Here is a 13,621-nt window from a genome sequence, read left to right as displayed (position 1 = left end):
TGTGTGTGGATATTCATGAATATGTGTGTATACATAGACTATTTGAATTCGTTTTTTTTTTGGAGTGTCTCCAAATGCAAAAAGTGACATGTTTATATTATATCATTCAGGTAGAGGATGGGTAGCTTGCCCTTGTCCCATTACTGCCTAATGTAGTTACACGCAATTAGGGGTTCACCGTGAAGCTGCAGAAATGCTGTAAAACCTATTGTTATTCTTAGATAATTTTTCCCTTGACATGGTCAAATAACTCAAGCATAGATTGGTTAACTCTTTTTGTAAACTAAAAGCACGGATTGGCCCATAGGTGGCGTGCTATAAGCATTCTCACTTAAACCGTCAAATCCGCCGCCCCGTTTGATTAAGAGAGTCGAAGCTGTGTATGTACTGTAGGTGTCGTTCCTCATGCTAAACAAATGGTAAGGTGATTTCCCTGCATCATACAACACAATTTTCAGTCACCTTTAATGGCCCATTGTGCTAGACTTATTTTTTTATTTTTGAAAAGTGTGCTAAAAACAACATCCTGTCCTACTTGTTCGAAGGACAAGTGGCTAAAGAAATGCACGCCAAGCCCTGTAGCTGATTCCACTATTAGCAACAACTGGCTAATAGAACTGAACCGATGGACATGGGGCAATGACATGTGGCATGTAAACCTTTTGTATATGTCCTTAGAAGCTGTGTGAATATAAAGTCACTGCAACCTTAGATGACTGCAACAGACCAGTTGGTGGCACTAGAGAGGTCATTGGCACCAGTGGCACCATAGGATACTAGAGCAATAACTAGCAATCAAGTGGACTTTGTCTCACGCAAATGAATGTTAGATGAGATACAAATTATGCAGATTAACAATGTGAAATATTGCGATTAGTATATCTGTATAATCACATATTGTTGCCCTATTATGTGGTCTGAACGTAGTGAAAAGTGGATATTTTATTCTGCAAAATGAGAAACCGGAAGTCCTGCCACTTGCACAGTCAGTGTATTACAGCTGTGAAAGTGTATTGAAGTATTTTGGAACGCTAATGTGGATTGTACCAATTAAGATTCATATCAGCATGGTAATGCTTTCACTGATGCACATACAGGAAGATAGTTCCTACATGATAGAGTGCTTGCTTTGTTATCCAACTGATCTTGTGTCCTTTCTGTATCCTGTAAACCGAATATATTGCTGCTCACAGCTATATTTCATTAGTACCGCACTAAGATGAGAGCTTTAGAGTGAATGACCAGGGGCAACACTTTCCCCACTGAGAGACAATAGATTTACAACTTAGCATTGTCTCAAGCTCTCTTTCTCTCACACACACGCACACACACGAGCGAGAGGCTTTCAGATCTCCCAGATGACATTCCCTTGCATTCTACCAAATTATACTAAAATAGAACAATATCTTCTCCAGTAAAAAGGTAATACTCACATTAGACATGCTGATATCCCCCATTGGCTCCCTGCTGGAGAGAGAGGCTGATGTAGAACTAGAGGCATCAGAACCAAGACCAGAAGAACCAGACTCCGACAGTCCAGAGGGGACCGTGGTGGAGGGGCTCCCCTGGCTTATGTTCCCCGTCCCCTGGGACGAAGTCATGGGGATCCATCCCCTACCGGCCGTCTCCTCGAGGGCGCTTCTGTCCACCACTCTTCCCGTCAGACCCTCCATCAGGCAGGCCAGCACCTCCAGCTGGCTCCGGAGCTGCAGGTTCTCCTGCGTCAGCTGCTGAAGAGCCTCGTACAGGGGTCCCTGTGCCCGGCACACCTCGTCCACTCGCCGCTCCACACCCCGCTTGAAGGCGCTCACGTCCACATGCACCTTGCGCACCGCCGCCGCCAGTGTGGCTTCAAAGCGGCCCAGTGCCTCGCACACCGTCTTGTCACACAATTTGTCCCCGGCAGCCAACACAAGTGTAGAAGTGTCCATGTCCCCACTAGCAACAGGAACCCCCAGATTACAGGAAATTAAGTGGTGGGTAGGTTTAATGGACGGTGGTGCCAGCTCTACTGTTCTTTCCTCCTCTTCTCCGTCTCTCCCACGGTTTCTCCTGCCTGGACTGCTGAAAGGAGGTGGTGAAGGGAGGGATAGATAGGTCTCCCTCTTCCTCTGTTGTTTAGTCCACAGAGAGGTCTAAAAAGGGGGAGTTTTAGGTGTTCTATAACCGTTTCCCAGCACAGTTAGAAGGGTTTTAAAGGAATGTGCTGGAAGATAGATTCCTAAGCAGCCAAGCCATTTAAGCCCAATTAAACTCCATAGAGGACAAGAGCTGTTATTTATAGGCTCCGTGGCTCTGTTCAAAAAGAGAGGAGATGCAAAATGATACCCTGCAAAATCAAGTTATCATTTGAGGAGGTAGACATGTCAAACAAACCTTTTGGAGGGTACTGCTGAGTGAGAGGTCCAGTAGTGGAGCAGTCCTGTCCACACATGTGCATGTTTATATGAGTGTGTGTTTATGTGTTTGTGTGGAGTGCATCCACACACCTCTAATGTAATGTCATGAGACTTGCTCTAATGTGTGTGAGTGTGTTCTGTATGCTGTGCAGCTCTGCTTTAAACCACCAGCCTCGCGAGCAGGTTCATTTTTGTATCAGGGGAATAAGGGGGAGGAGGGAGTAAAAGGGGAGGGTACAGACTTCATGCAGCACCCCGCCCTTCTTCGCACTCTGCTTGAGAAAGTGGTGTGTGTGTGTGTGTGTAGGAAGAAGAGGGAAGTTTACATTGCCTTAATGTGCCCAATATAAAATAAGGGAATGGCAATGCGTGAAAATAAGGGAATGGCAATGCGTTCTGAGGGCACATGACTGTGCCCTCAGAACGCATTCACATACCATTGACTTTTTCCTCATAATAGTGTTTGACATTAATTTTAAATGACTATCATCTCTGTACCCCACACATATAATTATCTGTAAGATCCCTCAGCCGAGCAGTGAATTTCAAACATAGATTCAACCACAAAGACCAGGGACATTTTCCAATGCTTTGCAAAGAAGGGCACCTATTGGTATATGGGTAAAAAAAGCAGACACTGAATATCCCATTGAGCATGGTGAAGTTATTATTTTTATGGTGTATCAATACACCCAGTCACTACAAAGATACAGTTGTCCTTCCTAACTCAGTTGCCGGAGAGGAAGGAAACTGCTCAGGGATTTCACCATGAGGCCAATGGTGACTTTAAATGTTACATAGTTTAATGGCTGTGTTAGGAGAGAACTGAGATTGGATCAATAACATTGTAGCTACTCCACAATACTAACCTAAATGACAGTGTGAAAAGAAGGAAGCCTGTACAGAATAAGCCAAAACATACGTCCTGCTGGCAATAAGGCACTAAAGTCAAACTGCAAACAATTTGGCTGAGAAATGAACTTTTTGTCTTGAATACAAAGTGTTATGTTTGGAGCAAATCCAATACAACCCATTACTGAGTAACACAATCCATATTTTCAAGCATGGTGGTGGCTGCATCATGTTATGGGTCTGCTTATCATCGGCAAGGACTAGGGAGTTTTTGGGGATAAAAAAAAAACGTAGTACAGCTAAGTAGAGGAAAAATCCTAGAGGAAAACCTTGTTCAGTCTGCTTTCCAACAGAGACTGGGGAGACAAAGACACCTTTCAGGAGGACAATAACCTAAAACACAAGGCCAAATATACACTGAAGTTGCTTACAAAAACGACATTTAATGTTCCTGAGTGGCCTAGTTAAAGTTTTTAATTAAATCTGCTTGAAAATCTATGGCAAGACTTGAAAATGGCTGTCTAGCAATGATCAACAATCAACTTGACAGAGCTTGAAGAATTTAAAAAAGTATAATGTGAAAATATTGCACAATCCAGCTGCAATCGCTGCCAAAGTTGATTCTAAAATGTATTGACTCAGAGTTGTGAATACTTATGTAAATGAGATATTTCTGTATTTAATTTTCAAGAAATGTGCAGACATTTCAACAACAAAAAATGACTGTCATTACGGGGTTTTGCGTGTAGATGGGTGAGAGAAAAATATCAATTTCATCCAGGCAGGGATATGAATACTTTCTGAAGGCACGGAATAGATAGCCTCCCATGATTCCTACTCTTATCTGATGGGGCACATAGACATGAGTCAGAAGGAGAGTGCAATCTCACCACTGGGAATGAACAGGCCCCAGATATCACTGATCTCTGTAGGTTCAGCTTCACTGTGAAAGCACAATGGGATGTTATGGAGACAAACATTTTTTTTATAGCTATATCTAATGTTTCATATAGCCCTGATGTCTACCCACCAGGCCATGCCAAGTTCGCATATGATACAAACAAACGTGTATAGACATATCCCACGGGTGCATTAGGAGAATCACACAGTCAGGTAGATACACACTGGAGACACCAAAACACAGCTTCCTTTCATGTGCTGACAAACCGCTATAAAACGTGTCTATCAATGAAGGATTGATATTGGTGTCTGTTCTGTCTCAGCCATTACATAACGGTTGCCATGAGAACTCAAGGTTAAGCTCCTTCTCTGATATAATGAGTGAGATACTTTTGGCCATGTAGTGTATGTGGACACCTGCTCATCGAACATCTCATTCCAAAATCATGGGCATTAATAGTTGGTCTCCCCTTTGCTGCTATAACTGCCTCCAGTAGCGACTTTCCAGTAGATGTTGGAACAATGCTGTGGGGACTTGCTTCCATTCAGCCACAAGAGCATTAGTGATGTTGGGCGATGAGGCCTGGCTAACAGTCGGCGTTCCAATTCATCCCGAAGGTGTTTGATGGGGTTGAGGTCAGGGCTTTGTGCAGGCCAGTCAAGTTCTTCCACACCGATCTCGACAAACCATTTCTGTATTGACCTCGCTTTGTGCACGGGGGCATTGTCTATTATAGGCCTATTTCTATTTTGCCCTGTTTATCAAGTGTTGGATAAACTTGTCAATAATCAACTGACTGGCTTTCTATATTATTCTCTCAGGTATGCAATCTGGTTTCCGCTCAGGTTATGGATGTGTCACTGAAACCTTAAAGGTCCTCAATGATGTCACCATTGCCCTTGATTCTAAGCAATATTGTGATGCTATTTTTATTAACTTGGCCAAAGCTTTTGATACGGTAGACCATTCCATTATTGTGGGCCGACTAAGGAGTATTGGTGTCTCTGAGGGGTCTTTGGCCTGGTTTGCTAACTACCTATCTCAAAGAGTGCAGTGTATAAAGTCAGAAAATCTGCTGTCTCAGCCCACTGCCTGTCACCAAGGGAGTATCACAAGGATCAATCCTAGGCCCCATGCTCTTCTCGATTTGCATCAACAACATAGCTCAGGCAGTAAGAAGCTCTCTCATCCATTTATATGCAGATGATACAGTCTTATATTCAGCTGGCCCCTCCCCGTATTTTGTGTTATAGGCTCTACAAGAAAGCTTTCTTAGTGTCCAACAAGCTTTCTCTACCCTTAACCTTGTTCTGAACACCTCCAAAACAAAAGGTCATGTGGTTTGGTATGAAGAATGCCCCTCTTCCCACAGGTGTGATTACTACCTCTGAGGGTTTAGAGCTTGAGGTAGTCATCTCATACAAGTACTTGGGAGTATGGCTAGACGGTGCACTGTCCTCCTCTCAGCATATATCAAAGCTGCAAGCTAAAGTTAAATCTAGACTTCGTTTCCTCTATCGTAATCGCTCCTCTTCCAACCCAGCTGCCAAACTAACCCTGATTCAGATGACCATCCTACCCATGCTAGATTACGGAGACATAATTTATAGATCGGTAGGTAAGGGTGCTCTCGAGCAGCTAGATGTTCTTTACCATCCTACCATCAGATTTGCCACCAATGATCCTTATAGGACACATCACTGCACTCTATACTCCTCTGTAAACTGGTCATCTCTGTATACCAGTCGCAAGACCCACTGGTTGATGCTTATTTATAAAGCCCTCTTAGGCCTCACTCCCCCCTATCTGAGATACTGCAGCCCTCATCCTCCACATACAACACCCGTTCTGCCAGTCACATTCTGGTAAAAGTTCCCCAAAGCACACACATCCCTGGGTCGCTCCTCTTTTCGGGTGGCTCCTCTTTTCATTTCGCTGCAGCTAGCAACTCAAACTTGCAACAAACACTCAAACTGGACAGTTTTATCTCAATCTCTCATTCAAAGACTCAATCATGGACACTCTACTGACAGTTGTGGCTGCTTTGTGTGATGTATGGTTGTCTCTACCTTCTTGACCTTTGTGCTGTTGACTGGGCCCAATAATGTTTGTACCATGTTGTGTTGCTACCATGTTGTTGTTATGTTGCGTTGCTACCATGCTGTGTTGTCATGTGTTGATACCTTGCTATGTTGTTGTCTTAGGTCTCTCTTTATGTAGTGTTGTGTTGTCTCTCTTGTTGTGATGTGTGTTTTGTCCTATATTTATATTGCATTTATTTATTTATTTTTAATCGCCTGTCCCAGCAGGAGGCCTTTTGCCTTTTGATAGGCCGTCATTGTAAATAAGAATTTGTTCTTAACTGACTAGCCTAAATAAATAAAGGTTAAATTAAAATAAACACAAAATTAAATGGCACCGACCGCCACTGTTCTCATCGCATCAACCCTCAGAGAACCCGACAATGAGGACAGTATGCTCAAAAGAAAGCGGTGACGTCTAGCCGGTAGAACCTCATAAAAGTATCAGGGGACGACCAACAGCCGCATCGCATATCTGCTGTGGTGGAGTGAGCCCTCAGGCCCTCCAGAGGCTGCTATTATAGGTCACAATACAATGTGATAACCATTGACGAGAGAGCGTTCTCCCCTTGCAGGGAAGTGCCCAGCGTGAAATAATTCCCAATCGTTCTGATTGTGTTGTGGTTTGTGACGTCATGTTGTAAAAAATTTGCAGGGTGAAAATGATCCCAGTCAATAATTGCATGCTCATCTGTGTGGATGGCTGAGCTCGTGCAGATGTTTCTCACACCCTCTCACCCTTGATTTAGCTAGCTAACTAGCATAATTAGCTGTAAACTGGTCGAGATGGCTTCTTCTCAAAGGTGTGCAGTTTTAACTTGTTTGTATAGCTAGCTAATTAACTAACAAACCAACAAATATATGCACTGTCATTGTCATTTACGAAAACCTAGGGCCCAAGTCTTTGCAATTGCAAAATATCGCTCCTCACATCAACCCTCAGCACTTTGACGCGTGAGTCCGGGTATTTATATGCTGACCTCACGCCTCAACAAGCTTCTGATTGGTCAGAGTTAATAATCCTGGCCAGAACTGACTGGCAGATGTGTGAAGCAAATGCGGCTGTCCACAGAACAGTTTTTTGAGGTCGAGGGAGGGTGTGAGAGAAACATCCACACGAGCTCAGCCATCCACATAAAGAGATGCGCATGCAATTATTGAACTGGGAATATTTTCACACTGGGAGAAATGGACACAAACAGTGGAGATGCTTTTCTTCTGTAGAAGTGTAGGGTCGTGGGTGGAAAGCCACAATCTCCAAGGTGAGAAAATTGTATTTGTTGCTGAACTTAGGGATAAAGTCGGGGTTAGGCAAAAAGAAAACCTTGGAAAAACCCTGGGCAAACTGTAGGCACGAATGGTGAACTGACAGTGTGCAGCTCACTCATCCACTTTGCAGACGTAAGGGCGACTAGTAAAGCGGTCTTGACGGAGAGTTACTTCATCTGCACGCTCTCCACGCTTTGGTCACTCCGGCAGAGCTCCAGAGTTCCTTTGTGGTGATGGGAAAACCATCCAGAAGGACAACCATCTCTGCAGCACTCCACCCATCAGGCCTTTATGGTAGAGTGGCCAGACGGAAGCCACTCCTCAGTAAAAGGCACATGACAGCCTGCTTGGAGTTTGCCAAAGAGCACCTAAAGGACTCTCAGACCATGAAAAACATGATTTGCTGGTCTGATTAAACCAAGAATGGACTCTTTGGCCTGAAAGCCAAAAGTCACGTCTGGAGGAAACCTGGCACAATCCCTACAGTGAAGCATGGTGGTGGCAGCATCATGCTATGGGGATGTTTTTCAGTGACAGGGAGACGAGTCAGGATCGAGGGTTTTTCTTTATTTGTACTATTTTCTACATTGTAGAATAATAGTGAAGACATCAAAACTATGAAATAACACATAGAATGATGTAGTAACCAAAAAAGTGTTAGATAATATTTAAGATTTTTCAAAGTATCCACCCTATGCCTTGATGACAGCTTTGCACACTCTTGGCATTCTCTCAACCAGCTTCACCTGGAATGCTTTTCCAACAGTCTCGAAGGAGTTCCCACATATGCTGAGCACTTTTTGGCTGCTTTTCCTTCACTCTACGGTCCAACTGATCCAAAACCGCCTGGAGGTGTGTTGGGTCATTGTCCTGTTGAAAAACAAATGACAGTCCGACTAAGCGCAAACCTTATTTCATAGTATTGATGTCTTCACTATTATTCTACAATGTAGAAAATAGTAAAAATAAAGAAAAACCCTTGAATGCGTAGGTGTCAACTTTTTATTGGTACTGTATGTAAATGTGATATTTCAGTTTTGTATTTTATATACATTTGCAAACATTTCAAAAAATCTGATTTTGCCTTCTCATAATTGAGTATTGTGTGTAGATTGATGATGAAAAAAGCTATTTAATGTAACGTAACAAAATGTGGAAAAAGTGAAGGGGTCTGAATACTTTCCGAATGCACTGCATTTGCAAAGTTACCAACAGCAATTATTTCAATTCAACCCAGGGTTTAACTAAAAATAGACAATACATATAGGCCTAGCGTTTCAAGCTTTGGTTGATTTCAATTGTAATCTTCAAGTTAATAATTCATGTCTTCATCTCAACCAAAAATCGAAATGAAAAAATAGGACTAAATCAAATCAAATTGTATTTGACTTGATTTAGTCCAATCCAAGCAGAAGACCTTCAAATGTTGATGCAATTCAATATCCAGTTTGTCTACAAATTAATATTTGATATGCTGGATACCAAAAATCTAAGTTAAAGAATAGTTCCATCTATGCGACTGACTTAGTCTGGCTAATTCCAGTTTGTCTACAAATGAATAATATATATGTTCTATTCACGTCTCCATCTCAACCAAAAATCTAAGTTAAATTACAGGACTAAATCAAATCCAACTTTGAAGTACATTTAAAGTTTGATTTGATTGGATTTAGTCCAATTCTTTCAATTACATTTTTGGTTGAGATGGGGACGTGAATCCAACATATCAAATTTGGAATGAAATCCAAGCTAAGTCAGTGGGACGAAAGATACATCTCCTTCAAATATTTGTATTTGGTTGCATTGACAACCAGTTCACGAAAGCATAAAGATGCTGATGAACAAATACAGTACTGTACAGTATATGCTTTACATTTGGATAATAAAGCATTTAAAGCATTTAAGATAAAAGCCACCTGCATTTGTTTATTAGGCTACTGTGCAGTCTGACAAGTAAACATAGCCTACAATACATACTGTAGTAAACATGGGAAAGTGCCTAATTCCTTAAATAAGGGAGAGCAGGCCATTTCTGTACTAGAATGCGGGCACGTGGGAGACCGGGGTTCAATTCCCAGATGGGGAGGAAGGAGTAGGAAGTCCTTGTAAATAAGAATTTGTTCTTAACTGATTCCATATGTGCTATTTCATAGTTGTGATGTCTTCACTATTATTCTACAATGTAGAAAATAGTAAAAATAAAGACAAATCCTGGAATGAGTAGGTGTGTCCAAACTTTTGACTGGTACTTGCTTAATTCATTTGATTAATATTATGGTGTTTCTATTCCAAGAAACAAAAAACCCTCTGTGTTTTCGTTAGGATGCAATGGAAAATATGGCACTGTACAACGTGATGGTCGGCAGTACAGTACTGGGGTATTTAGCTAAAGAATCCCTGTGCCGTGCAGGCAGGGCACGTGGGGGACCGAGGTTCAATTCCACGACGCGGAGGAAGGAGTTGGCTGTTCATGTAAATAAGAAATTGTTCTTAACTGACTTGCCTAGTTAAATAAAGGTTACACTAAGAGCATAACATTTCTGCACCCTAATTTTCTAATTCTAGTCTAACCAATACCCAAACGGAGATTCAGTGAAAATAAAAATCTCATTGATTTATCAAGACCATTCCCCATGCTTGTCTCAGAGCAGCGCGAAACGGTGCTAAAATAGTTGTAGGCTATTGCTTAAAATCCAATTGCAATAGTTGAACAGTTTAACAAATTTAATTTCTTCAAAATGAAGGAGAAGCACTGTCTATACACCGTAGCGTTACTGCATAATTGTAGCGGGTTTACTAATGCATTAGTTCTATTAGCTATGTTGACTAGGATGTTATTTTAGCTAATATGGGGACTAACTATGTAGGCTGTGTGTAGTGGTTATTACATGGTTTGGCTTCGAAAGGTTTTTTAGCCTGGTAACATAGCTGATGTGTTCATTGAAGTCCACAAACGAAGGGAAAAAGTGAGAGGAGTTAGCAATAACGCTAGCGAACTGCCCCTCTCCCTTATTCAAAGCCTTAGCTCATAAAGGAGTGAGCGGAGACCGAGTTGCCACGATATCTGTGTCTGCCGGGCAGATGGTGGCAAGGCTAGCCTTGACGTGGTAGTTGACCTGGTTGTTTGAGTCTCTTGGACTGGAAAACCTAGTATGTGGAGCCGGTAAAGTCGGTAAGTACAAAAACAGAGCACAATGTAAATCATGCAAGCTAGTTGAGGTAGGCAGCGTGAGCGTTTTGCCCAGCGTAAGTTAACAGTGATGATACAGCCAGCCATGACACATTAGCTAGCCTGTTACAGGCCATCTCGTGGACTGGATCACCGCATGGTGCTTAGTAGGAACAAAGCAATTCAATATTAGGCAAACTAAAAATGAGAGCCAAGCTAGCAATAGATAAATGGTGGTTAGCAAGCTAGCATTCGCCGTGACGGCTAGTAGCGTAGCCAGTTTCCCATGGGGTATGGGGGCCCGTGAGGCTTTTGTGTTAGCCACATTATCCCAAGAAAGGTGCACAAGTAGAGTTTTATTTTCGGTCTAGAGAGTCTCTTATGATCGTCGCAAGGTGCGGTGTAACCGGTCAGTTTAGCCAACGAAACGAGTGAACGTTAGATGTACTAAATGAGAGAGTAAGCTGGAAATTCCCCCATAGGTGGGAGCTAGTAGCAGCCAGCATCGTCGAGCCGCCGGCGCAAGAGCGAGGGGGTTCGAGTGCCTGCCTCGGGCGGGGTAGCAGTGGCCATAATTCATTGAACCGGGGAGTCAGATTGGGCCGCGGGCAAGCCACTGTTACCCTTCCTACGTCCCTATAAAAAAGGCCTGCTAACCCAGTAGCGCCTGCAGTAAATTAGCCTTGACAGACATACGCTAGTTTACTACCTGCCACACGGCTAATGGCTAGCTGGAGTGAGTACTGTGTATAAACGCTATAGCCATGGTGGGCTATTGAAGGCGTTAGCTAGCAAGCAACCAGCACGTAGGCCAAGATTGTTAAAGCTAGCATGGGTGCTTGGTTCCCCTTGGGCAAGGGTAGCAGGCTCCATGGCTCCAAGTAGTAGCTAGTCCGAGAACAAAGTGAAACGTAACTAGCGTTTGCCACGTCGGTTAATTGCCTAGCTAGTTAGAACAGTGCTAGCCGGAGAAAACAAATCCTCTAACAATGTGAACGTAACTAGCGATCGCCTTGTGATCTAGTAGCCTAACTAGTTAGCACAATGTTAGCCGGATCCTGAGGAATCTAGCACTTTGTTAGTCTTGCAATTTAAAAAAAGCGGCACTCGGCCGATAAGCAGTGATAGCTCTCAAAGGATCAGATGGGTATTAGCTGTATTACCTACAACTTACCATGTTAGGTGTCATTATTGCTGTTTTGCTGGCAACATCTGTACACCACAGCCTGACCCAACTCTTTGAACTAACACACAGATTGACGCTTAGTGGTGGGGAGTCGACTCCAAAATAATAGATTCCCGTGTCAACCCTCATTTCTGGGTGTCAAGCTTAGATTCCGCTAGGAATCATCTCCTCGACTCCTAAGATTCAGTATCTTTGCAACGGAGGAAACTTTTCCAACTGTCGCAGATTTCAAAGCAAAGACAAAAAGAGCAAGCGAGGGAGAGGGAGAGAACCCTTTGAATTGAATTTAGAGATGGGAGGGGCACAGCCAGGCATAGCTACTCTTCATAGTGCCAATGAATTGAAATTGAACATGTGTTCATGTCCTATAGCTTATTTAATGACTTTAAACCCAGCTGGCTGTTGATGTCCTAGCTCAGGGCTCTCCAACCCTGTTCCTGTAGGTTTTCGCTCCAACCCTAGTTGTAACTAACCTGATTCAGTTTATCAACCATCTAATTATTTAATCAGATGCGCTAGATTAGGGTTGGAGAAAAAACCTGCAGGATGGTAGCTCTCCACAAACAGGATTGGAGAGCCCTGTCCTAGGCAATAGATTGCAAAGCAGAATCCCCGCTAAACTTTTTGGAAATGGCAAGTTCACTTTCTCATCCATAATCACAGTCAACTGCAAATACGGTTCAGCGGATCAAATCAGCATGATGTGGTGCATGTTACTAGGAAGGACGTCTACCATGGATAGATCGCTAAAATAATGATGATCACACTTCATCAATTTAAAAATGATGGGGAGACCTATACATTTGGTAGCCAAGCACGAGTTATCAGTGTAGCCTATTATCGTCTAGACATGGCGTTGAAATATCTACACGCTTGCAGTTTGGGAAAAATGAATCCTGTGTGAATCGTCCTGTGGAATAATGCACATGCTTGGAAAATAATTACAAAACCTAGTAATACCTGTCCCAATAGCGCTATAACATGGCAAAGAATAGGTTTATCAGTGTAGAGTGTGCCACATCATCCCATGGGATCCATCAAGGCTGCACACTACAGAAATATCACTGAGCAAGAGTCGACTCCAATCACAGCAGTTGGAGCGGACTCCAAAAATCATGGAGTCGTGCACCACTATTGACACGCACCGAGACATAACATAAACATACATCACATAGGTGTCGTTCCACCTCAAAAAGCACAAGGAAAAGGATTCACACCCAACATCTTGGATTGTGCGGAAATCGTTTTTGTAGTTAGAAACAAAATAGATAAGCATTCCTGAAACATTTTGTTTATCTGAGAAATTAAGCTAATTGATTGCACCCAAATTGGCCATTTTAATGTATAAGATTCATATAATCTTCAATAAATATAGTTAACTTACATCCGATTTGGACCATAATTCTTCTTAACAAGGAGTAAGACATTAAGAATCCAATATAAATGGTCAAAAGCCACCCATGGACCCTCCACACCAATCCCACCCCAACAACCAGTATACAGTATTAGTTCTGTGTCTAACAAGTAGTTTGGAGCTGCGGCTTGGAGTATTGCTTCTTTTTTTAAATGTATTTAACCAGGTAGGCTAGTTGAGAACAAGTTCTCATTTGCAACTGCGACCTGGTCAAGATAAAGCATAGCAGTTCAACATATACAACAATACAGAGTTACACATGGAATAAACAAAACATACAGTCAATAATACAGTAGAAAAAATACATTTTAAAAAGTCTATATACAGTGAGTGCAAATGAGGTAAGATAA

At 42.5% G+C, this 13,621-nt stretch overlaps 1 protein-coding gene across 4 annotated transcripts in view; it reads right to left on the bottom strand.

Moving 5' to 3' along the window:
• The window catches only part of LOC111980198 (smoothelin-like protein 2), a 17,183-nt gene extending 14,648 nt beyond the window's left edge, over positions 1 to 2,535 (bottom strand). For 3 of the 4 annotated variants that reach the window (XM_024010878.2, XM_024010880.2, XM_024010879.2), the window contains exons 1-2: positions 2,377 to 2,535; positions 1,434 to 2,295 (exon numbers count right to left, since the gene is read on the bottom strand). In XM_024010878.2, the coding sequence (XP_023866646.1) occupies positions 1,434 to 1,931 (498 nt within the window). In that variant the 5' untranslated portion in view covers positions 1,932 to 2,295; positions 2,377 to 2,535. Of the gene's footprint in view, positions 1 to 1,433 lie in introns of all 4 variants that reach the window. The other variant, XM_070449332.1, reaches the window with a different exon arrangement.
• Positions 2,536 to 13,621: the final 11,086 nt, after the last annotated feature.

The sequence above is a fragment of the Salvelinus sp. IW2-2015 genome, linkage group LG20, assembly GCF_002910315.2.
Source record: "Salvelinus sp. IW2-2015 linkage group LG20, ASM291031v2, whole genome shotgun sequence".
Classification (NCBI taxonomy): Eukaryota; Metazoa; Chordata; class Actinopteri; order Salmoniformes; family Salmonidae; genus Salvelinus; species Salvelinus sp. IW2-2015.
This window is presented reverse-complemented; position numbering and strand designations above follow the sequence as displayed.